Source organism: Daphnia carinata, chromosome 5 (assembly GCF_022539665.2).
Source record: "Daphnia carinata strain CSIRO-1 chromosome 5, CSIRO_AGI_Dcar_HiC_V3, whole genome shotgun sequence".
NCBI classification, from domain to species: Eukaryota; Metazoa; Arthropoda; class Branchiopoda; order Diplostraca; family Daphniidae; genus Daphnia; species Daphnia carinata.
The window spans coordinates 655079-679569 of NC_081335.1; the positions used below are offsets into that span (position 1 = coordinate 655079).

Genomic DNA, 24491 nt, shown 5'->3' on the forward strand with positions numbered 1-24491 from the left:
ATTCGCAATAAAAGTGATTCAGAATTTGCAACCGAAGGAAACAAACAGGTATTTAGTAAAGCACCTACAAAACTGTTAACAGAAAAGTGTTAAGTTTATGGGGATGTAAGAAGAAAGAAACTCCTTGAGTTTCAAGCAATGTTTCTAGTTCGAACCATGGAAAAGAGGCTATTGTATTATCTAGGACAAATGGTGTTAAAATTGGTTTTAAAAATAATCTGAAGTTTCCAAAGTCGAAAGTGAACGATATTGCTCCTAGCTGTATTCACATTATCTGGTTTTGTCAGATAAAATGAAACATTCTAATGATGTAGCTGATTATCTTTTTCCCAGGAGAAGATGGAGAGTCTATTGGCAGTTAAGAATGAGAACTCTGTGTCACTCGTCAGTTAGACAGGTAAATATTTCAATAAACCATTTCTTTCCAATAATAAATTAAAGGCCACTTAACTGGTAGTAGATGAAGTCAAAATTAACCATGCTGATTAATTACCAGCTTCGGTGACCTTTGCATCATATCAGCCATCAGCCATGGTGATCCTGCCTCTCAATGTACTATTGGTTGCAGCACTCTTCCTTTCCCAGGGTACTATTCTTATTATCTCAGGTCCATCAATGCTTCAGATATTCCACCCAAAGCCCCATCAAAATCCGCTTACTGCGGAAGGAAATCAGATGTCTTCTCGAATTCCCTTTGTGACACCAAGCCGGAGTTCCAGCACATCCTTTTGCTGAACTGTCAGAAGGAGCGGTACATGTCGAACAATCCTGCAATGATCGTAAAAAAACCGAATACGTCGAAAGTAGCGATCAGGCTCCCGTGCCTCCTACCGAATCTGCCAGAAGGGAAGAAATCGCCTTATTCTAAAATTATTTCGGAAAGTTTTCAACCAACTTATGCTGCCCGAATGGTAATAGACAACTTAACGCTGATGCTAGCTCCCCTTCTAGAGAGACTTGGTAAATAGACTAAAAACCAGTAGTAACCGATTTGATATGAAGTTTTAAATATTTTATATTTAATATTGCAAAAAAATCATATAGCAACAGATCAGCCGGCCCGGGTGAGCCACAACCTCCCCCACCATGTGCTAGTCAGGATAAGCCACTTTACCGTACACCCTCTGCCAGCCCAAGCAAACGTGCTTCCTCTCCCACCCAACCGTTTGCCACACTGGATGATCCTTCTGTCGAAAAAGAGAAAAAAAAGGAAAAGGACGGAAGAACATCACCTAAAGCATGGAAAGTGCTTCAAAGTAAATATTTAGCTTATATTTAAAATATAATATTCCCATTTGTTATATTTTTATTTATATTTGACAGTGCAATATAAAAGGCCATTTCATTCAAAATTGCCCCTCAAAAAAGGATGCGGTGCTGCATCTATCCTTCAATGGGGTAATAGAATTGACCCTGCCCTCAGCCTGTCATCGTGTACGCCCAAGGGTCTATCACCACCCAGTTCCTAGACCTGTTCCTGCTTACGGAAGATCAGATGATGTGGAGGTCAATCCGCTGGCTACGAAGAATTGAAATAGTAGTGGGGACGATAGCAGAGGACCAGCTGGTGGCTATGTATCGGATTAAGGTAGATCACCTCTTGCAAAACGGTCACCTTAATCCGATGCAGGATATTAGATTCTTACCATTTCCACGTCGATTTGGAGAAATGGTTGTCTACTTTGATCGTCTTGATTCGTCGTTGGAAACTCCACTCTTCAGAAGTTAGCAGCAAAAGTGCCATAGGAAATACCGTAAGTCAGGAGATACTACCGTTGTGAAATACCTTCTTTGCAACGGTGGAAGGACCAGGTCTGAAAATGATGAAAACAAAGATTTTTCGAATAATTTCATTTCTCTCTCCTTCAAAATATTATTTAGGAATTGGCTGTTAATATTTCCGTTCGAATTATTGAATTATTGGAATTTTTAAAAAATTTCAACACTGCAATTTTCTTCATTAACCGCCAGGGAATATTTCTGCTGTATCCAGTGTGCACGACGTCAGTAGAAGTGTTTAAGTGTTCTTTGCAGCTGGCAGCAGATTTCAGGATGAAAAATGCGGTATTATTATCACTGCGGACTATCTGTAATAAGAAAGTACCGATTTCTTTTGTTTGTTTTCGCTTATAGGTGATCATAATGTTTCTTTCTTGGAATGTAATCTCGCACGTGGTTTTCACTTTGGACAGTTTGCCCCCTTGTTCTAGTGGATCGTCTCTTTTAGGCTTAGATAAGTGGAATAGCAAATTCCTTCGCTGCTGCGAAGCTTCAGGTGACTGCCATGGCTATGCCTCTGATGTCGTTACACTTAAAGTGGTTGACTCATTACAAAAGTTATTGAACACTACACTACCCATTCCAAGGTCAAGATTCAAAAGGTAAGTAATCCATTACAGAAACCATAAATATGGTGATGTTACATTATGTCTGTATCCAGGCACTTTAATTCCACTCAACCTGCAGAAGAGCACCAAAGGGAAACTAGACAAGAACATATTCATTCTGACCATGCTAGTGCTAAAGTTGACTCTCCTTCCAGCCCGTGCTGTCGTAGTACAATTTCAGTCTTGTATCCCATCACTGGCATTTCTGCCACCTCAAGTAAGTAGAATCTTAGTAGTTTGCTTTCTTATAATCACCATTAAAATAGTATTAATGTCAAAACTGGTCTCTCTTCGAAAATTATGGCCAAGCCATAATGCTTTAGAAATCCCCATCGAGTAACCTGGCAAACTTTGTCCCATTGCTCTATGAAGTCTGCTCTTTTACTTTTAACCACTTAATCCAAGGACATAGACCAAGACAACTTTTGAATGTTTCCCGCTCCGAGTCCTCTTTATCGATCGGGATCACGCAGCGGCGTCCTATTGATTATTTTAGCGTCTTGCCAAGAATTTCATGATACCGTTTGTTTATTCGTCTTTTTTTTTTTTTTTTTTCGATATCACTTCCATGTAATCCATAGAGAAACGCGTGGCCATCGTCCAGATCAGACCTTTCAAACAACCAGTGGTGTATGATCGATGCCACGAAAGAAAATGCCGCATTTTACGTGGCAACTGCGTTCAAGTAAACATCGATCTTCCGAAAATGGAATAGAGTTTTGTCTCGCCTACTACATCCTTTTAAACTCGATTTCCTTCCTATCTCGTCTAGGTTTATGCACCCCAGCCGTTGTATATTCTAACAACAGAGGGTGGCGAATTGGCTGCCAAACTCGATTTCATTCTGATCGAAGCTGGCTGTCAGTGTCAGTCACGTCCCTTGGGCGAGAGCTCGATCTCCGGTACAATGGGGGTGGATGCGACAGTGCCCGAAGCATTACGTATTATCACAGGTGGTGACTTTGACGAAGATTATTTGACCATGTTGGCGGCCATCGATGCAGCATCTGCAATTGCCGGGACCAATCAAGCGACAACTCGTCCTGCAGTCACTGTCACTACTACATCCAATTTAGATGCTCCGATTATCGATCCGCAAGAAGTTGGCAACACTACTACCGCCATTCACAGTACTACTCACCTCGTCAGTTCGCAGACAGAGATTATAACAAGCCCATCCTCCCTTGAGTCGAGCCACCATCTTAGCAGCGAGAATGAGGTCACGTCTCCTTCACCTTCCGAATTAATAACTACTACTGCATTACCCTTGCCCCAGCTACCAGATCACGGCCATCCTATCGTGATCCTTCCTGGTGAATTTAATCCGCTATTACTCTTGCTCGAAAATTTCCCAAATAATTAGGTGCCATGAAGAAAACGGAAATCAAGACAATTTATCAGAATAAAAGGCAGAAATTGTTATTTGCAGTAGTCTGGTGTAATGCCGATATTATCGCTAGCGTTATTCCATCGGGTGTGGTCCATGGCCATTCAGATGACGTCTCTGACGCGAAGGCGACAAGTCTGATGGACTACGGGAAACCCTATAGGCCAATAATTGGACATCGGGGTCTGGCTGCTCCGCGCTCTTCTCGTCGACTAACTGGAACATCCCTTGTCCCCTCCTGCTGGGAATGGAATAAAAAAAAACAGGGGGAATCGGTAAAAGAGGAGTCCTCATTTTCGCTCCGATATCGATTATCTGCACTGACCTGCTGAGTGGACTCTTTTGTTGAACGTCACTGTCGAATGGAGGCGGAGCCAAGGCTTGTTCCTCGTCATCAAATGGGCGGATGGCCAAAACCTGAACTGGTGAACTCTGGGCACTCAAAAACTCGTCTGGTAATGAACCGGGCGGTGGTGGGGGGAAATCGTTTTCAGACTCTTCATCTGTCGTTTTAGGTAGCGGAGAGCGTGGAACGGATGCTGGAACTTCGACATTCGTAGCAGACACCGTCAATGGGATGCTTTCATGTGGATAGTCTGGCTCTAGTTTTGGGCCGTTAATCGTGTAACCGCCTCTGCGGCTGCCCTGGAACGTTCGAAACGTAGTTTTGCCTCTATCAACTAGATCTCGAAGGCTGTTGCGTTCTGGACTTAATGAAGGGATTTGATCCTCGCCTGAGACGGAATCGACTGCCCCCTTCACACTCGGGATGGGAGACCTGTTTTGTAATTGCTCTTGTTCGACGTCTGATTGCAAATTGCGTTTGTAATTTTTAGGATTATCTTGCATAAGAATTCTATCAATAATTCATGCCATACCTTTAGCTATGTCTTTTCCACCTAATTTAGGCCAATCCGGTCTGGATTTCAACTCCTTTTCAATCTTTTGATAAGTATGACGTGGTGCGCGAAGCCGATTGATGCGCGGCCACACCCATTGGTACATCCACCCACGTATCAGGTATTTCTATCCAGACCGAACTTGATAAATATCTTTCCAACTTTTAAACTGCCTTTTCTTTTTGTAGTTACCTCCCAGCAGAAAGAAAAGAGCCCACCGGCAAGACCCAATACTAGAATTACCGCTGTATATTCAGGATGCGGTGGACTCTTGTAATTTATCCAATACACGAATCCATCGTTGGTAATAAACATGACGCAAAGAAGCAGGATAGTTGCCCCACAGGCCCATATCATAAAGATTTCTGTAAAGGGTATAAGATTTAATTCATCGATACATTAAGATGCGATAAAAAAATATTACTGTTGGAAAAACTGCTGCGACTGTAGGGTGGACTCGGAGCGAAAACAAAAGCCGCTACGATGGAGCCGATACTCATCAAGTTGAAAAGAGTCGTTTCTTCATAGCTGGCATTCGGCGGATGCTTACCCGGCTCAAAAACGTAAGGTTCAAACCTATCATTTAAAATTGAGTTTATTTGAACAATCTCTTGTTAATAGTTTTCAAACTTACCAGGGTTGAGCGTGGCAATAGAACCAACCAATTAGCAATACGATAGTTTGCCATGCCACGAACGTGAAGAAAGAAAACAGTGGCAAAAAGGCCCATAAATGCCGAAGAGGTCTACGTGGATGGAGGTATTTTGGCGGTGAAGCGTAGCCAATTGTGAAAAAGGGCACAATCGCAATACCAAAATCCCAAATGAAATACTGGAAATCACTGGGAGTGGTCGATATCTGTAATTGGGATAGATAAACATAGTTCTCTAAGCAGCACGTGACGGTGATGGAACAAAAAAAAAAGAAAGAAAATCATACTGAATAAAGCATCAGAACGCCAACAAAGAAGATGAAACAGATTCCAATTGCAAACTGGAAAGTACCGAAAGCTGCATCCAGGGTAGTTCGTCCCTCGCATATCAGCGGAGCTACGCAACTGATATTGGTTTCTATCCCAATTATTCGAGATCTCGTTAACTACCAAATTTGAGCATTTAATATCATTTGTACCTTGTGATGTAAAAGGAGCGGCAACAGAAGCGTCCGCCATAGAAAGGGATATGCCCGCATCGGCTGTCCTTAGAGCGCTGCAGTCGTTGCATCCATCACCCACCATGGCGACTTGACGCCTAAAATAAGTTTGTTTGATCCGGCCAGTCACGTACTACATTGCTACTTTATCTCACAACTTTTCTTTTTTATTAGGGTGGACGAGTTTGCTTACCCGATTTTCTGTAGGGCTTCAATCAAATGTTGCTTGTGTTCGGGGGCCATCCTGGCAAAGACTTTACCTCTATGAATACATTTATCCAGCAAGGCCGGGTCGTGAATACGAAGCAGCTCGAAACTTTGCCCGTCCATGGCGAAACAATAGTTGCCGTTGTGGACGTCTTGCATTTTTTTCATCTGCAGGCGCGTCGTTCGAGCAACCAATTGCAAAAAGACAAATATCCCATGGATTTAAATTTCTGTTGAAATTGGCGCCATGCATGAATGAAATAACGAACCGTTCCGGCGATAAATTCCGGCGTGGATAATGGGTCGTTATAAAGGACTTGAAGATGCTGGGCACCGTAAATAGATGCAGGTGCAATTGTAGCTTCAACTTGAATAACCCTTTGTACTCGATCAATCATTTCACAATCTTTAGCTACAGTGACAGCCGTTTGAAGATTATCGCCTGTCACCATCACCGTACGGATGTTAGCCTCGTGTAAGATGCGAATGGCTGGAATGGTCTCCTTCTTTAATTGATTTCGCATGATCAACAGACCAATCAATTCCGGGTTGGCTTCTACCTCATCTCGTGTCATGTGCTGAATATGACTCCATGTGAAATGAGGACTTAGAGTCTTGACAGCCAACGCGATGACTCTATAACCCTGCATCGTGTAATGTTTCAGTACAGCGTAGTAATTCGATGGTACTGTAACGTGAAGAACAACACATCGTCAGCAAAACAATTCCAAACAACTGAAGAATTGAAATCTGAACCTGTTACAGGATCGCAAAGCTCGGCAATGATTTCTGGAGCCCCTTTGATGAAGACATTGTAGTGTTCGTGCCCCTTCCGCTGGACGATCACCTGTGGGTAAGTTTAAAAATCATAAATAGTCACATTATGTGATTGGACAAGTCTAAACTAACCGTCATTCGTTTGAGGGCCGATTCGAATGGAAAACGCTTGATTATTCCATACTCCACCGTTGGATTAAACGAACTTTCTCGCTTTTCGTTCCACAGTGGCGAACTGACTAGGAACGGCGTTTCCACTCCGTAATCCGAATTGACTCCGGCTGGACCGTCGACGAAATTCCATTTGGTGGCGTCAAACATTTTCCGGTCGATCGAGTAGCCGTTGAGCTGGCCGTTAACTTTAATCAATGTATGACAAGTTGCTGCGGTTTGCAATAATGGATGAGTCTCGGGTAGCGTCGACAACTGAGGCACTGCCTTCCGAAATTCTCCTTCCTGGATGGGAATGGCGCCAGCCAAGTCGATATCCGTCTCAGTCAATGTTCCCGTCTAAAATAGTTTACTCGTGTATTATTGATTGTGTTGTTTAAAGTGACTTTTCTTTTTTCTGTAGAATCATAAATACCTTGTCGAAGCAAGCGACGTCGACTCCGCCGCAAAGGCTAATGTGCTTGGCACTGAGGCAGAAGATCTTCTTTTCTCGGAGTCGGCGCTGGGCAAAGGCTGTCGTCGCCGTCAAAGCGGCTGGAAGCATCGGCGGAACCACGAACGTCACAATATCCAGCGAATGCAGAATAATCTGTTTGGTGCTTCCCTTGATATTTAAAGATTATTTGTTTTATTCCAGTATCTCCTTTTTTCCAGCTACAAGTTTTAGTCAGTATGTTTTACCTACTCCGTTTCTAATCCAGGTGTAGGTGGAGTAAATCATTCCGCCCAATCCAAAGGCGAGGAAAAGGATGGCGACTTGGATGAGGTCAGCGTAGAAACGGAAATGGATGGGTTTGGGGAATAAAATGGCCCGGATGAGTTCGCCTTTGCTCGTCATGAATCCTTTAATTTAATTGCATGTCAACTCAACGTATATTAGTAATAATGTTCTATCATTCTAAAAAAAAAAAAAAGGACCTGTTCTTATCACTACGGCTTTCAGGAAAACGTTATTGCCTTCTGGACGGCCTTGAAGCAGTTGCGTCCCGTTAAAAATAATGTGACGCTTGTGCGCTTCGTACTTAAAAGTTTCACGATCTTGAGGCACGGGCATCTGTTGGAATCGCGAGGGGAATACAGAGAAGTTTCAAATCCGAACAATCTCAAGATTGGTAGAGTTATGGCCTACCTTTGTGATGGGATAGCTTTCACCGGTCAACATAGACTCGTCAACCGAGCAAGTTCCTTCTATTAAAACGGCGTCACAATGAAACGGCACTTGATCATCCAATGGGTTGATGCACAGAATGTCTCCAGGTACGAGTTGCTGCGTTAAAATCCTTCTCTCTACATCACTTAAATGTTATTTAAACGATTTGAATTTTCTAGTAGCCCCCATTTACCTTCTCCGTCGCGGACAACAATGGCTGATCCTGCCACTTGAACCTTTTTCTTCAACGCCATCATGTGCTAGTATCACCAGGGAAAATGAAAAAGGATTAAAATCCACACCGGTAATCAAATTTTCTTTCTCAATTTTGAAGTACTTTTCTGCTTTCGTAAACACTGGAGCCAACTGCAATCATCGTGGTTGCTAGAACCAGAGACGAGTAATCGTAATAACCTTGAGCCATCCAAACGACAATAGTGTAGAATTGAAAGAGGTAGAAGGGGTTGGAAATCTTGTGGGCATCAAAACAATTAGTTCAAGTCGTATTTTTTTTTTTTATTCCTCATCACATACGAAATACCTCTTTAAGAATAAGTCGATAAACTGGCCGCACCGTAATCCGGATAAAATTGGCTCCGTATTTCTGGTGCCTTTCGTTAACGTTTTGCATGTTCAATCCATCGAGATTCTCGTGGAATGATTGACATTCAATGTTGGCATCGTAGCATCTGTGACAATCGATTTTGATTTAGTCTTTGATCAAACCTATGACATTAGTTTAGATATTCGTACGGTAATCGAGTAAATTCAAGTGTTGCGGAATTCCACTCGTATTTGACCTTTTTGTTGACAAAAAATCGAGTTTTGGGCTGCAGGATTGGGCCGCATCGTTCCTCCAGGACATCTTCCTCAAAAAATACTCCAAACGAATCCTTTTTTGTTTTTGATCGTACAATTATTCCTTCTGTTTTATGGTGTAGTTAAATCACTCATTAAAGGTTAAGTTACCTTGACGAGCACTTTGGTAGCGTGTTGAAGTGGACATTCCTGGTAAAACATCCACATTTTGATGTCCTTTCGCCAAACGAGTAATACGAGTAGTAGACCGAGCGTTAGAAGCACGGCCAGACATGCTAAGGCGCATCGACCTCGATGGACCTGGTATCCTTTTACCTCTAATTGGTCAGTTCCACCTTCATTGATTTTGACGGGCAGCGAGTCGCTCTGTCCCATTACGACGGCTTCACCAACATTCAACTAAACAAGCACATCTGTGTACGTATATCCACTGCGCCTTTGTGCTCCGATACTTGTTGGGTAAAAAATGTTTATCAGCTGTCTATTATCGTGCTAGAATCAAAGACATGATAAGACCGGCGACGGCGAAATATTTTTCAGTCTTGGCCTATTAATGCATATTACGGTAACCTGTTTCTATCCGGTACAAGACCATGGTGATATATCCTAATTTCAGCACATACTGAGTCACTTCCGCCTGTAATACAGAATAACAGCTGCTAAAGATAATCGGATTTGAAAAAAGGAAGAATTAAGTTTACGTAAAATTAATAACATAAAATTAAAGGCAAGTCGAATCAAAACATAAAATTGAACAGTCATCATGTGGGTCTTAAATAATAAGCACCTTGTCACCATGGTAAGTCCCTAATCTATCTTCGTTGCTATGTCTTATCTTTATTGCGTTTGAACTATGAACGTACGTCATGTTGTGCAATTAACAAATTACTTCATGATTGTGTTCATAGATAATTATGTTGTTATTTGATATGGAAGAGCCAATGCTCCATTATGCGTGATTTTCTAATGGAGAAATCGTTGCCATTTACAAGCAGAAAAACCAATTCGTTCCTATTAATGGGTTTGAAACGGAAAATTTAGGTTGAAGGAAATCCCAAAGTTTTTGCGAAAATGCTTGTATTACAAGGGACACAAGTCTTACTGGACGTAACTCTCGCAGATATCCTATAATCAATCTTAGATCTTAGATCAAAGATAAAAACAGCTTGCTTTCGATCTATGCATTATTCTTATCGCAGGGAAAGTTGAGTAACTTTGCAAATAATCGGAATTTTAGTGAAGAAAAGAAATTCTATTACGATTTTGCAAGCATGGACATTAAGAATCAAAAAGGGAACAAGGGTTTATCTTGTAAACGGTTTTTTCATTCAAAATCTAATTTGGCGTGATTTGGATTAAAGGATTGGAATATTTCCACTAGAAATATGGAAATCGTTATTGCAATTTTCTTTATTAAAAACAATTAAACCATATCCTTGCGAAAGTATCTGATTTGCCTCTTACCGTTCCACAGGCCTTCGTGTCCAGTAACCTTGACTGAGAGATTCAGACTGCCATTTGTTCCTGTTCGCATTCTTCTATTTCTACAATTCCTTTTAAAAACAAACGACGATCATTTAGTCCGGTTCCCGGTTTTCATTGGACAAACCACTTGCGCGTGAAGTAGTTCTCTGGATTAGGGGACCGGAGATCTCTGATGCAGGATGTGTTCAAAATGTTTCGAAGCTGATTCAAAGTGACAGGATCGACAATTCCCTTTAAGGAAACCGCAGTTTGACCGTTTTTGAAAATGTCAATCACTCAACCCTAGTTTTATCGGTTTTTTTTTCATCTGCCGCGTCTGCCGATTAAAAATCTAAAGGCGAATAAGTACAAAGATGAAGCAGAGAATGGACAAAAGCTAAAAACAAAGAAGGGCGATTTTTTTCCTAGCCCTCTAATTCGCGGTTATTTCGAAATTCAAGGTACGTTCTTCAGGGAAAACAAGCCATTAAAATCACCACTTCATTTATTATTTAAGAAGTATTATGTTCAGCATAGCAGATTAAACCCAGAGCCATAAACAGGCAAGTAGGTAAGGACTTACGGGGCTTACTGGGAGGCTGGGAATGCAAGAAGTAGGATACTTAGGTATGAATGAAATATTCAATAATTGGACCATATTTGCATGTGTGGCAACCATGTTCACGATTTGTTTTGTTGTTTCTTAAGTACTTTTCTGGTGTTGTCTGCTGTCCTGCGTAGGATTCGTTTTTACTTTTGCTAGTTTCGAACGAGTAAGCGCCAGTTTTTGCTGTAAAGAACATCATAGTAGAAATCAAAAGTCTTTAGTATGATTAGTTGTCTTTTGTGTTGATAATGAGTTACTATACGCGTTCACGAATATCGTCTGCCGTGTATTCTCCCTTGATTGAAAACGGTTATGAAATAACCAACGATGGTACGTGAACTTCAGTTTAAGTGGAACTCGTTTGAATCTGTATTGCATTATATAAGAAACTTACGTTACGTAACCTAAGCTATCACTCAATCAAAATGTCATATCCTTTGCGACTTTTTCTATTACCTGTCATGAATTTTGATGGTGATGCTTCATATTTGTTTTTAACTTCTGTCATCTGTGAAAATAGGATGAGTGATAGGAACTGTTTAATGGGTTCAAAGTAGAATGTTGTCCTTATCATATGTAATGCATCTAGTATAATGCAACAGTCATAGAAAAATATTGCCAGTTGCCTATCGGCAGTAAACTGATGTCATGGATACAAAAGACAGCATTTCAGAGTCATCACATTCATCAGTGTCACAGACTTCACTGAAGAATGTCAATAAATATGGTGCTTTCATTAACCTTAACCATTCAGAGTTTGAAGTTATATCAAAATGAAACCAATTGTTATTCTTAGATGAAGGTGGTCCCAGAAGATCAACGAGAGCAGACTATGAAACAGCCATTGAAGCAACAGGTAATACACCATGATTGGTTTTGGTTTAGATATCACTTAACGATAAAGTATGACCTATTTCTTTTACAGAATATGGAAAATTTCATTATTGGTTGCTCTTAGCATGTGGTTGGGCTAATGCAGCTGACGCTGTTGAAATTCTGTAAGTATCAGAAGAACCTTTTTTATTACTTGCAGCACAGAAACATGATCATGTAATTGACTCATTTCAGATGTGTTTCGTTCTTGTTGCCGTCAGCAGAATGTGATCTCTTATTAACCTCGACTGACAAAGGAATTCTCTCTGCCATCGTTTTCCTAGGTAGTTTTATTGTAAAGGGAAACATTTAAAACAGTAATCAAAATTGTTTTTTGATCCTATATCAGGAATGATGATTGGTGGCTACCTGTGGGGAGGTTTGGGTGATTCCTTAGGAAGACGTGGGGTTTTGATGGTTTCAATGACCGTCAACGCAATTTTTGGCATGCTGTCTAGCTTGGCCATGACATTCCCGACATTTTTGGTTTTACGATTTTTGTCAGGCCTCGGGTAATTGCTTATTCTCCCAAAAAATGTACTTCTGTTTAAAACTACCGAAACGATATTTTAAAACGTTTGAACTACAGGATTGGTGGGAGTATTCCTGTAACTTGGTCCTACTATGCGGAGTTTCAACCCAAAGCAAAAAGAGGTGCCATGCTCTCGTTTTTGGCTGCTTTCTGGATGGTTGGGAACTTCGTAGTTGCAGGTAACGCCAAGTTCAACATACTTAATTCGTTGTTTGTTTCCATCTGTAATCAACCTTCCGTCTTTATACAGGACTTGCTTGGGCTATTATACCGTTAACCTTTGAGTACGAATCAGCCAATTTCCAGTTCAACTCATGGAGGCTATTCACTCTACTTTGCGGTATTCCAAGCTTATCAGTCGCAGTTACCCTTATATTCTTCCCCGAATCTCCTCGATATTTGCTGTCGCAAGGAGATGAAGAGGGGGCACTCGAGGTGTTCCGTCGTATTTATACCTCAAATACCGGTAGGCCAGCATGTCAATACCCGGTAGGTTATGCAATAAACAAGTTTCTAATGCGAAATCTCCCTGAATAATAATTTTATTTTAATAGTTTACAAACCTGGAGTTGGACGACGATATGTTGTCAACTGTTTCTCATCATAGCGAAAAATTATTCAGAAGAATTAAAAGGATATGCCATCGAGTGGGGTCGCAATCAAAGCTGGCTTTTGGCCCTACTGTCCGAAGATCAATGATTTTAATGATTATTATCAATTTTGCCATCCAATTCGGGTAAGCTTGTTATGTTAAAAATTAGTAGTCTCAAAGATAGCGACGATTGTTATATTTTCAGTTACTACGGGTTATGGCTTTGGTTCCCGGAACTCTTCAATCGATTGCAAGTCTACTACGAGGATCACAATGTTACAGTTTCCGTTTGCGAAGTCGTGGATTTTAAACCGAATACTACTGGGCAAGACCCATTTGAACATTGTCAAGACGCTGCACCACCCGATAACCAGGTTTTTATCAACGCATTTATCGTAGCAATTGCTCCTTTACCCGCAAATATTTGGACGATATTCCACATGGATAAGCTTGGGAGAAAATTCTTTCTTGGTACGTAAAGAAAGAAAGAATACGGCATTGATTTGTAAACTTTACGTATGTTATTCGAATGTAGTGTTCAGCATGGTTGGATCTGGATTGGCAGCCTTCCTCATTTGGCTAGTTCGTAGCAGTGCCGGCAACTTGGCGTTATCTTGTATCTTTGGAGCTGTGTCTACTATGGGTTTCAACGCACTGGACTGTCTTGGAGCGGAATTATTTCCAACAAACGTTCGGTGAGCTCTCTAATAAATGGTTATGAAGGTCATAGTAATTAATTTCGGGCTTATGATGTAGGTCCACGGCAATGTCCATAACATTGGCAGCCGCTCGGCTGGGAGCGATATTAGGCAATATTATTTTCGGGGTTTTCGTCGATGTTGCTTGCGCCATTCCTATTCTTCTAGTCGCGACACTCTTAATGTGTAAGTTATATTTTTACTTACAATTTGATTTGATGAATATTGTAATGAATCTGTACTTCGTTCCTTCCTCTCAGTTGGCGGTCTACTAGGACTTTGGCTTCCGAACACTACCAAAGAACCGTTACTATAATTTTAAGCATTTAGCTAACGATACCGGTTTGTACACACGTCCATAAGAAAATTATTAGTGTTTAAGCTAGAAATTGGCTTCATTTTGTTGATATCATTAATAGGAGTTTATTACATAAGTTCAAGCAAGCGCAAAATTCTGCGAGCGGAAAAATTTTTGAAATTACCTTTGTGTTGATTTTCAATTGCCTTATAAGAAATACTGTTTGTTTAGCTTTGAAATATTATTCATGGTACAATGCTTCAAGTGTTAGTGAGGAAGCTGGAGGTCTAGAGTTCTATCTCTGCGAGAGTCGAGCAGCTTCATTCCAGCATTGGCAAAAGTAGTCCCACCTTATCACCAAATGACATCAAAATACCATGTAGCGAGATGAAGGTGTCGAGTTCAATCCCCACGATCACGAATTGGTATTATTTTGCCATTGATGTTTTAAGTGTCCACATTCCTCCAGATGACATAAGTACACATAACTCGTGGCTCAATTTTTTGAGCGTCTGCGTGGTATGCCGAAGTTCGATTCCCGAAAGAATTAAACTGATACATGTTTCGGAACAATCCGAGTAAGTTTTCGAAAAAATGTTGTATTAATTTCAGCTCCAATTTCATTTCCCACCATGCACTGACTTTCTTTAACCAATGTTAGGCAAAAACAGATTTGTAAGGGACTTCAATCTGTAATTTGACAACCGAGAAACTGACACCTGAGCCACTCAAAGGGTTTCCAAAACATTTTTCTCAAACTATAAACATCAAACACCAGCACCTTTAAAGAAAATGCTAACTGCAGTAAGTAGTATACATAAAGCAAATCATAAAACCCCGTCTGTTACTTGTACCACTGCAGTTGTTGAGTTAAGAAAAGAGGCACACTTTCTCAGCTAAGAATAATAAAAATGGCTTACAAATTGTTTCTTTAAGTAAGAACATGTAGCAATACACAATCACAAGCAGTATAATTTCATCTTACGGAATCACCAGACTACAAATAAACAATAATAAACAACTAGCTAGGCAAGTACAAGCAATCGTGGTCACCCCTATTGCCTATTATGAAAGCATCTAGTGGAAGAATCGCGAACTACCGAACCATGAAGAAGACAGTCGGACTTATTAATTTGTCGGGCTTGTTTTTTGAAACCCACTTTTTAAAAAGACAGCATCTAGTTTATGGCAATCCGTTTTACATAAAAAAAAAAAAAAAAAAATGGCGGAAAAAAAAAAAAATCGCACTTTTTTCTCTTTTTTCTACCCGTAGCCATCTATCAGTCGGTTTCGTTATTACAGGCATGTAAGCAATTTGAGTTAATTGTATCCCATTAGCAGTTAATTGAGTAGCGTGGTTGGAGAACAACGCGTGGCTGGAGGAACAATTGAAAATGGATAAGATAATAAAACAAAAAAATGGTAAGTATAAACATTATTATATTGGTTTTCAATTATTAATTATTGTTTATTAGATCAAATTATGAAGCTTCAGGCCCAGTTATTGGAACAACACAAAATATTAGATAACAAAGCTAAGGATCGTAGGCCTAACACGTAATGATTCTATTTATTTGCTTTTATTCATTCGTGTTTTGTAGCTCAAATTTTGAGTCTTCAAGCTCAGCTAGGGGAAAAGAAAAAATTGGAACGGAACAATTTCCAAACAGTGAAGGAGGTTTTTCAAAACTCATCTCTAACTGAACATGAGGATGAGTTGGCATTAGGCGAACACAGCCAGGTACCTAAAGTTTTCAAATAAGAATTCAAAATAAGTATAGAATTTAAAAAAACAATTATTTTTTGCTTAGTTATTCAGTCCACCACATGACAGTGTGTTAAATTTAAATTCTGTTAGTGCTGCACTAAAAGAATCGTTAGTAATAAGCTCATGCAGTGAAGGAACTGAACAATTGTGGGAACGTATTTGGGCCGAAAATGGGTGTGGTTCAGAAACCCAGAAATGGCACAAGTTCAACATGAAACATGGATTAGGTACTTTTCGGTTTTTTGTCTATCGAAAAGTATTTTTAATGCTATTATTTTGCATTCACAGATTTTAACGGGGGATCAAATCAAGTCTGGAAGTGTTACAGGATGGAAGAGTGAGCCTACAGATGAAAAAACACTGAGAGTGCATTACCGTAAGGTGTGAGGTAAATTAATAGAGTAATGCAAATTGCCTAATGAGAAGTACCATCTTGTGTTAATGAATCCAGTACAACAGCAATCCTTTATAGTTCTGTCACAGCTGGAAGCCTCAAATAATTCTGCTTCTCTGTCTAAAGAACAACTTGTCCTTTACGTTCAGAGTGTTGGGGAAACTGGGTACTTAAATGGCCCTAAAGATGTTTTAATTTTGCTGCTATTGCAGAGATGAACATCATACATGGACTCTTTAGGTATGAAAGGATTTTTCTTCAAATAATTTTGAATTTATGACGAAGAATTTCTCCTCCTTTTTGCCAACCAGGTCTTATCTACCAAAAAACATTTTATCCAATAGGAAAGGATTTTCATGTACTGGGAACACAACTATCAACAATGCAACATTCTACAGGTGCTAGTTTATCATTCAAGAGCCTTATACAATGAAGTTAATCTGCAATTTGTATGTCCTTTCCCAAGCTTCCACCAGAAGTTGAATCTATGAGTCATGTAAGTTCCATGATCAACACTTGATGTGTTTAACGGTGTTGTTTTTCTTTTCTCAATATAGGTTAATAGTAACATTGGATCTGAAAAGATTCTTGGTTGGGGCAAGACACTGAATAAATTGTATTGATTGGATAGATGACATGACATTGCTATACTTAATTCGGATTCCCCAGACGGTATTTGATATTTAAAAAATTGAAGTGCATATCTGGGCTCCCTTCTTTTCTGAAGCTCCGTTTCCCCTTGACTCATAATAAGCCCGTAGGGGGTCATGCCCCTACTGTACGGTATATATAAAAACAACATATACCGAGGTTTGGAGGGCTCTGGCCGGAAAGGGGACGTGGGGTGCCGCTTCGTCCGATGATGTGTTCACGGAGGGTGACGTGGCTGCCCACAAATCCGAACTAAAGGTTAATCGCTCCTGTAAAAATGTTCCAAATCTTCAGCTCTTCTTCCGGCTTCTCTTAGCCAATCACCGGGTAATCTCCCCGGTGGGTCAACAAGGCAGTGTCTCCCCCTGCCTGGGTTGACGGCAACTTTTGAAAGGGCTATTGTGCCTTTTTAAAGTTGCAAAAATAATTGTAATGTGCAGAGAATTGTCAATAAAAAATTTTTTATAAAAAATTTTTTGCAAAATTTGTTTCTTTCATTGTCTGTGATAGCTGTATTCACACATTACATATATCAACTTTTTTTTGCTTTGCTTTGTTTTCGTCACCTTCAATGGTAAGCATTGTTTCCATTGGTTTATAGTTTATCTGGAACCATTCTATTATTATCCAGGGATCGAACCCTGGATGTTCGGCATACCGCGCCGATGCTCTACCAATGAGCCATGAATCATGTGATGTCAAGTTGGCTTTTTTCTAGTCACTTGTGGACTTGGATTTACACTTAGAATAAAACTGAAATGCAATTCTCCAATGTACTCTTCTACATTTATTCTACTTCATTTTTACACATCTACTAAGGTTTGAACCCAGGGTATCAGGTATCGCAGCTAAAGGCTCTACCACAGAGCTATGAACCTTATGAAAGCAATAGAAAGATAAACATATACTTGTGAAAGACTGCATAAACATCCTAGACGATAACATATGATATGCGATAATAAAATGTTTAGATATATCTGGTGGCTCAATGTTAGAGCATCGGCGTTGCACGCTGAATGTCTGGGGATCGGTTCCAATACGAGTAAAAAAAAATACAAAATTACTTCAAAAAATATCCAGATGTTACACGTTATTCCTTGAATCTAAGTTGAAGAATTCAAATAGTGTAATAAAAAATAATTGAATACTTACAGATAAACGGTTTACCAATGGAAACAATGCTTACCATCAAAGGTGACAAAAACAAATAAAGCAAAAAAAAAAAAGATGATAAATGTAATGTGTGTATACAGCTATCACAGACAATGAAAGAAACAAATTTTGCAAAAAATATTTTATAAAAAATTTTTTATTGACAATTCTCTGCACATTACAATTATTTTTGCAACTTTAAAAAGGCACAATAGCCCTTTCAAAAGTTGCCGTCAACCCAGGCAGGGGGAGACACTGCCTTGTTGACCCACCGGGGAGATTACCCGGTGATTGGCTAAGAGAAGCCGGAAGAAGAGCTGAAGATTTGGAACATTTTTACAGGAGCGATTAACCTTTAGTTCGGATTTGTGGGTAGCCACAGTCACCCTCCGTGAACACATCATCGGACGAAGCGGACCCCCACGTCCCCTTTCCGGCCAGAGCCCTCCAAACCTCGGTATATGTTGTTTTTATATATACCGTACAGTAGGGGCATGACCCCCTACGGGCTTATTACGAGTCAAGGGGAAACGGGGCTACGGAAAGGAAGGGAGCCCAGATATGCACTTCAATTTTTTAAATATAAAATACCGTCTCGGGAATCCGAATGAAGTATAGAAATGTCATGTCATCCATTCAATCATTACAATTTATTCAGTGTCATGCCCCAACCAAGAATTTTTTCAGATCCAATGTTACTATTAACCTACACTGAGAAAAGAAAAACAACACCATTAAGCATCTCAATTGTTGCTCATGTGACTTACATGACTCATAGATTCAACTTCTGGCAGAAGCTTGGGAAAGGCCATACAAATTGCAGATTAACTTCATTGTATAAGGCTCTTGAATGATAAACTAGCACCTGTAGAATGTTGCATTGTTGATAGTTGTGTTCCCAGTACATGAAAATCCTTTCCTATTGGATAAAATTTTTTTTGGTAGATAAGACCTGGTTGGCAAAAAGGAGGAGAAATTCTTCGTCATAAATTCAAAATTATTTGAAGAAAAATCCTTTCATACCTAAAGAGTCCATGTATGATGTTCATCTCTGCAATAGCAGCAAAATTAAAACATCTTTAGGGCCATTTAAGTACCCAGTTTCACCAACACTGTGAACGTAAAGGACAAGTTGTTTAGCAAGAGAAGCAGAATTATTTGAGGCTTTTAGCTGTGACAGAACTATAAAGGATTGCTGTTGTTCTGGATTCATTAACACAAGATGGTACTTCTCATTAGACAATTTGCATACTGTTTAATTTACCTCACACCTTAACGGTAATGCACTCTCAGTGTTTTTTCATCTGTAGGCTCACTCTTCCATCCTGTAACACTTCCAGACTTGATTTGATCCCCCACAAAATCTGTGAATGCAAAATAATAGCATTAAAAATACTTTTTCGATAGACAAAAAACCGAAAAGTACCTAATCCATGTTTCATGTTGAACTTGTGCCATTTCTGGGTTTCTGAACCACACCCATTTTCGGCCCAAATACGTTCCCACAATTGTTCAGTTCCATCGCTGCATGGACTGATTACGAACAATAATTGAGCCTGCAGGTTCATAATTAGAGCTAAAAAACAATAATTAATAATTGAAAACTAATATAATAATCTTTGTACTTACCATCCTTATCTTTTATTATCTTATCCATTTAAACATATTTTTCTCCAGCCACGCGTTTTTCTCCAGCCATGCTACTCGACTAACTGACAATAGGATCCAATGGACTCAAATTGACATGCCTGTAATAACAATTCTGACCGGTAGATGGCTACGGGTCGAAAAAAAAGAAAAAAGTGTGATTTTTTTTTTTTTGTGTAAAACGGATTGCCATAAATAAGCCCGACAAAATAAGCCCGATTTTTTCTTTTTAATGCAATCGTTCGCAGTTTGCGATGCCTTCGATAAGTGATTTCATGATAAGACCAATAAGGCGACCGCGACTACTTGTAGCTGCCTAGTTAGCTGTTTCTTTTTCGAAAAAAGTTGGTGCAACATCTTGTAGCTTCTGTATCTACATTAATTACAAAAACTGCAATTCATCGGCAAAAATAAACTTGAATTTCATTTTCTTCGTTCAAATTGCAATGAAAATCACGTACTTTTACAAAAATCAGAATCTCTAGCCAATTTTAATCTAGCCCTAGCCTCTAGCTATAGCCAATTTTAATCTAGCCCTAGCCTCTAGCTCTAGCCAAATTTTAGATTTAGCATAAAATACGTTGTTTCAATTCAAAATCGATCGGGAATTGCGAAAATAGGTTTTATTTTCATACAAGACTTATAGTTTTTGAGTTATTCGAATTCATAGTTGTGGTACTAACACCGCTTTGATTCCCTTTCTTAAAAACCGTACTCATTAAACAGATCTGATCGAATTCTAAGTTAAAGTTTTATTCCCAATATTTCTTTCAAAGATTCGTGGAAAATATACGAAATCCAACGTGAAAAACACATGTGAAATTATGCGAAGGAAAAGATGGAAAACTTTTTTTTTTATTTGTCTCAGTAAATACATTGGGAGAAAATGAATCGATCAAGAGGAGATTGCAAAGAAATTAAATAGAAAACAAAAACGAGAAAAAAAATTCAAACAACATTTGTTATTGTTATTTGGCATTGCATTTTTTCACGACCCACATGAACGTTTCGTGGGTTCGATCAGATCAAATCTCCGGAATAAAGTGAAACAGTTTTCCTCCTTTTCATCCCAATCACATCATCTTTGCGGACCAATGAATTTTGTTTGACAATGACAGATAAATAGAACTACATTGTCCTTTTTTTGGTTTTGTTTTTGGGTAAAAGCTGTCCTTTGACAGTGGTGAATTCTATTTACAATTACCCTTCTCTTCAAGACGGGGTTTCCTGTTAAAAATAAAACATTATTCTAAGCTACTAGATACCGTTGCAGACTCAGTATATAAACACACCTTTACTCTAAGGTTTTTCATTCTCGATTCCACAGCTCAAATATCCATTGCAACTATCTTCTATCATTCAAGATGATTGCTTTTAAAGTAAGTTGTATTTTGTAGAAAGTTGGATAACTCAACTATGTGGCTAATTGTTGTTCTTGTTACCGTTACAAAGGTTTTGCTGGCTGTTACTTGCATCGCCGGGGTTATGGCTGCTCCCGTCGAGCAACAAGAAGTTGGTGCTGAGAGTGCGACGGATCTGAACACTGCTGAGGGCCATCATGGCGCATACGGTGGTTACGGCGTGCATGGTTACGGAGGGCATGGTTACGGACACGGAGCTGGTTACGGAGGTACTACACCTAATCAATAGTAGTTTCCAGAAATTAAATTTGCCAGACATATTATTACAATTTCACTTGCTTCACTTACTGTTAGGTTACGGGCATGGACATGGTGGATATGGCCACGGATACGGTCATGGATATGGCCATGGATATAACAGAGGTACATACGTATTTGCAAATTGTTCTTAAAGTGTGGAGTAAAAAAAAAAACACTATGCTGATGTACACAACAAAACTAACGATCATGTTTTTTCTTTCCTTGCTGTTCGTGCTAGCTTATGGGCACAACCATGGCCATTCAGCCTATACAAGCGTTAACAAATTAATCACGCACGGATCCAGCAGCCACGGCAACGCTCATGGGTACGGACATGGTCACGGATATGGACATGGCCATAACGCTCATGCATATTAAACTTCTAACAGAAACAGGCGAAGACAAAGAGTAATGTTTTCGAAAAGCTTTACCTGGCACGATCATCCCTCTTTGTCGATTGGTTGACACCATGTTTAAAGAGCATAATATACCTAATTACCGCTGCATTAGATGATGAGTCTTGTTATTCTCTGCGGGTCGAAGTCCGGAAGCCACACACCATACCTTGCAATTAAAACAGTTGGCACTTTTCTTCACGGTTTACAAATAACTTTTTTTTAAGTGAGTAGCCGATGCCTCCTAAACGCCGTACGTCTTAGAAATTGCCAACAATCTCCTAATACAACACATTCATTCTATTAAAACCTTACAGAAGAATTCTCCGCGTACGTTATACAGGAAAAGACACAGTATTACAAGTGATAAGCCCTTGCTACAATTAATGGCAATTACATGTATAGATCGCATTACGGTTAAGGTAATCAGATTTAATCTTGACGCATAATATACATAAGGATAGTGTTCTGTTAACGAAACATAAGTATTTCACATGTAAAGAAGAATACATCGCGGCTTTGCTGAATTAACCTTCCATTGCTTTGTGTCTACAAACAACTTTTACCAATTTCCCCTCAGGTTTTTTGAGTTCTGTACTGGCGCTGGGAATCAAAACAAAAGATAGCGTTTTGCGATAGCCAGGACTGGGTTCACATACTCATTTGCACTAGAATTAACTAGATAATTGACTAGGGATTAACAGAGCTGATGCCTAATAGCTTCCGGGCGTAATATCACGAAACCTCCGTCATTCGGGATGTGCTATATATCTTGTCCTTTTTGTACAATCTATAAAGCAATTGGTTAGCAAATTGTTTAGTTTTTTCACGCGTTACCATTTCGTCATCGAGATTTCGTTTTTTATAAAATGAACTGTACTCATCTGTACTGATTGTTATAACCATACTGGTTAAATATCGAATATTGTCCTAATTTATATATATGTTCACAATGAGAATACCATGTTAATCATAGACGCGTTGGCTTGCACCAAAAACATGTTATTCAGACACACTTTTCTGACTCCTTCATCTTTCTTCATTTCATTGTGTCAATATGGCTGTCCTATTCTAATGCTCGTAATCAGGATCTGACCCTAAGAATTTGTACAGAAGATCGGCATGTGTCATACTGGATGCCTGAATTTAAAATAATGAAAATATCGAACTTATATTCTCTCTCTCTTCCCAGTACTGCGTTGCAAAACAAATCTACTTGATGAGCTTGAATCTTATCACGGCAACAGCAGAAGTGGGCAAAGAAGACATTCGAGATCGCAGCATTCACCCAGCAATACAGTTCATTATCGTGAATGACTATTTACTTAAATAACAACTTATTGGAGAAGATTATTAGGTGAATAAGGGAAGAAAAACAAGGCGATTTATCAGGAAAAGGCTGTCTTACCGTTTAACAACAGGGCTAGCACAACTTCATCAGCAGTGACCGTAGAAACAACTAAAAAACATGTGCACGTTCTATAGAACCTAAAACAACCAATTCCATTTTACTGTTCTGAGAAAACCTCGAACGCAGTGAAATTGTGTTACTGTTCTCGTTTCGCCGATGACATTCATCAAATACGAACAGCGACACCCAAAACCAACCGACTTCTCACTAAATACTGCAAGGAATCGACATTGACTAATCGATTTCCATCAATCTCATTACTTTTAACAACAAAACCAACCTCAAGATTTGGTTTGGCCGCCTTAGTCGGACTAAATTACTGGGAAAAGCAAACGGTTTTTCGTTTAAACAAAGATACGATATCGATTAAATCGGATGAAAGTTCTAGAAATATACTCACCAACAACTAGTTGTTAGATGACCAAAAAAGATGGCTGATTTTTCAAAGCTTCTGTGAAGGTCGCCTGTTTCTTTTTCTGTCTTGATCACGTGCAGAAAGATCTAAACATCCTGTTCCTGCTGGGATGAAGATCGAAGGGTGTGGTCAGCCACTTGTAATTTGGTAACTATAAACATCGAGTACATTTAAGGCAAAATTCCAAAGGAGAAAAAAAAAAATTGGGATGAATACCTTGCCGAGAGCTATTTACTAGCCAATCCTTTTGATTCCTTGACAGTTTCAGTGGTATATAAACCTCACAAAAACTGTAGTTGAAATTACCAGTCAACCGACTTGTTCTTCAGCAGCTTCGCATTCATTTAGCGAGTCGACATGAATTCCTTTGTAAGTTGTCTTCTAATTTTGTTTTTAATCTTTTCGCCAAGAATCTAAAACCTTGCCATTGAAATGATAATTATTTTATTAGGTCGCAATCTTATTGCTTGCCTGCACTGTCTACGGAAGTCCCATTCTTGAGACACCCGAAGTCGCCGCTGCTCGTGCTGCCCATAATGCTGCTCACGCCCAAGCCCGCGCCCTGAACGCTCTGCCTCCCGCAGCAAGCCCCGTTTATCTGGAACAGGCCGTCCAAGACACCCCGGACGTCTGGGCTGCCAAAGCTGAGCACTACAGGGTAATTAAGATCATCTTCTTTTTCACAACCTTAAATTTTAATCTTTTTAACTTTAATAGGCTTATGCTACCGCAGCTGCAGCCAATGGAGTAGTCGCCTCTTTGCCATCTCTTCAGCCTTACTATTTGCAACCGATTCCTGACACTCCCGAAGTCTGGGCCGCCAAGCAGGAGCATTTCCGCGCTCACGCTGCTGCCCGTCGCGGATATTAAATTTTGATTCACGATATATCCATTGGGTAAACAAATTACGTCGCAGGCAAGACATTTCAATGTACACATTTGGAGGGGATACGGAAATAAACTTTAGTTTCTTAAAAAAACGAA

At 39.6% G+C, this 24491-nt stretch overlaps 5 protein-coding genes across 7 annotated transcripts; 4 read left to right on the forward strand and 1 right to left on the reverse strand.

Annotated features, from left to right (window-relative positions):
* The first annotated feature begins 1941 nt into the window (after positions 1-1941).
* LOC130696379 (uncharacterized) lies at positions 1942-3815 on the forward strand. The gene is made up of 5 exons (XM_057519468.2): positions 1942-2064; positions 2134-2381; positions 2441-2604; positions 2969-3072; positions 3160-3815. The coding sequence occupies exons 1-5, from the start codon at positions 2053-2055 to the stop codon at positions 3748-3750; spliced, it is 1119 nt and encodes a 372-aa protein (XP_057375451.1). The 5' UTR covers positions 1942-2052; the 3' UTR covers positions 3751-3815.
* LOC130696384 (probable cation-transporting ATPase 13A5) lies at positions 3781-9396 on the reverse strand. Of its 2 annotated transcripts, none has more exons than XM_057519472.2 (21): positions 9100-9396; positions 8884-9023; positions 8672-8819; positions 8468-8602; positions 8324-8390; positions 8110-8267; positions 7899-8034; positions 7666-7823; positions 7396-7584; positions 6942-7319; positions 6789-6879; positions 6302-6720; positions 6019-6200; positions 5805-5923; positions 5613-5743; positions 5308-5531; positions 5098-5249; positions 4866-5038; positions 4653-4800; positions 4100-4580; positions 3781-4012 (listed from the first exon to the last, which is right to left on the reverse strand). In XM_057519472.2, the coding sequence occupies exons 1-21, from the start codon at positions 9322-9324 to the stop codon at positions 3850-3852; spliced, it is 4017 nt and encodes a 1338-aa protein (XP_057375455.1). In that variant the 5' UTR covers positions 9325-9396; the 3' UTR covers positions 3781-3849. The 2 variants fall into 2 exon arrangements, with proteins under 2 accessions (XP_057375455.1, XP_059351343.1); XM_059495360.1 differs by having other exon boundaries at positions 3781-4015.
* Positions 9397-11168: 1772 nt separating this feature from the next.
* On the forward strand, positions 11169-14159 carry LOC130696375 (synaptic vesicle glycoprotein 2B-like). 2 transcript variants are annotated; one of them, XM_057519461.2, is made up of 12 exons: positions 11169-11350; positions 11817-11876; positions 11946-12018; positions 12089-12177; positions 12243-12405; positions 12483-12604; positions 12676-12914; positions 12980-13161; positions 13223-13488; positions 13553-13712; positions 13774-13901; positions 13976-14159. In XM_057519461.2, exons 1-12 carry the CDS (start codon positions 11269-11271, stop codon positions 14029-14031), a joined length of 1620 nt encoding a protein of 539 aa, XP_057375444.1. In that variant the 5' UTR covers positions 11169-11268; the 3' UTR covers positions 14032-14159. The 2 variants fall into 2 exon arrangements, with proteins under 2 accessions (XP_057375444.1, XP_057375445.1); XM_057519462.2 differs by lacking the exon at positions 11169-11350 and adding an exon at positions 11436-11747.
* A 6746-nt stretch (positions 14160-20905) lies between these two features.
* Positions 20906-21795, forward strand: LOC130696381 (keratin-associated protein 21-1-like). Its single transcript, XM_057519470.2, has 4 exons — positions 20906-21004; positions 21078-21255; positions 21341-21409; positions 21525-21795. The coding sequence occupies exons 1-4, from the start codon at positions 20990-20992 to the stop codon at positions 21662-21664; spliced, it is 402 nt and encodes a 133-aa protein (XP_057375453.1). The 5' UTR covers positions 20906-20989; the 3' UTR covers positions 21665-21795.
* Positions 21796-23750: 1955 nt separating this feature from the next.
* On the forward strand, positions 23751-24487 carry LOC130696382 (cuticle protein 18.7-like). Its single transcript, XM_057519471.2, has 3 exons — positions 23751-23876; positions 23959-24165; positions 24225-24487. Exons 1-3 carry the CDS (start codon positions 23865-23867, stop codon positions 24375-24377), a joined length of 372 nt encoding a protein of 123 aa, XP_057375454.1. The 5' UTR covers positions 23751-23864; the 3' UTR covers positions 24378-24487.
* Positions 24488-24491: the final 4 nt, after the last annotated feature.

What these genes read in the sequence shown, in the direction of transcription:
- LOC130696384 (XM_059495360.1), bottom strand. Translation starts at nt 9,324, where the DNA reads ATGGGACAGAGCGACTCGCTGCCCGTCAAAATCAATGAAGGTGGAACT. An exon ending in AAAGCTATCCCATCACAAAG is followed by an intron (nt 8,035 to 8,109) that starts GTAGGCCATAAC and finishes CGATTCCAACAG; the next exon opens with ATGCCCGTGCCTCAAGATCG. An exon ending in CGGAATTTATCGCCGGAACG is followed by an intron (nt 6,201 to 6,301) that starts GTTCGTTATTTC and finishes ACGCGCCTGCAG; the next exon opens with ATGAAAAAAATGCAAGACGT.
- LOC130696379 (XM_057519468.2), top strand. An exon ending in CCAAGGTCAAGATTCAAAAG is followed by an intron (nt 2,382 to 2,440) that starts GTAAGTAATCCA and finishes GTCTGTATCCAG; the next exon opens with GCACTTTAATTCCACTCAAC. An exon ending in TGGCATTTCTGCCACCTCAA is followed by an intron (nt 2,605 to 2,968) that starts GTAAGTAGAATC and finishes TGTAATCCATAG; the next exon opens with AGAAACGCGTGGCCATCGTC.
- LOC130696382 (XM_057519471.2), top strand. An exon ending in CCAAAGCTGAGCACTACAGG is followed by an intron (nt 24,166 to 24,224) that starts GTAATTAAGATC and finishes TAACTTTAATAG; the next exon opens with GCTTATGCTACCGCAGCTGC.
- LOC130696375 (XM_057519461.2), top strand. Translation starts at nt 11,269, where the DNA reads ATGAGTTACTATACGCGTTCACGAATATCGTCTGCCGTGTATTCTCCC. An exon ending in GGCCAGCATGTCAATACCCG is followed by an intron (nt 12,915 to 12,979) that starts GTAGGTTATGCA and finishes TTATTTTAATAG; the next exon opens with TTTACAAACCTGGAGTTGGA. An exon ending in AGTCGCGACACTCTTAATGT is followed by an intron (nt 13,902 to 13,975) that starts GTAAGTTATATT and finishes CCTTCCTCTCAG; the next exon opens with TTGGCGGTCTACTAGGACTT.
- LOC130696381 (XM_057519470.2), top strand. An exon ending in ACACGGAGCTGGTTACGGAG is followed by an intron (nt 21,256 to 21,340) that starts GTACTACACCTA and finishes ACTTACTGTTAG; the next exon opens with GTTACGGGCATGGACATGGT. An exon ending in TGGCCATGGATATAACAGAG is followed by an intron (nt 21,410 to 21,524) that starts GTACATACGTAT and finishes TGTTCGTGCTAG; the next exon opens with CTTATGGGCACAACCATGGC.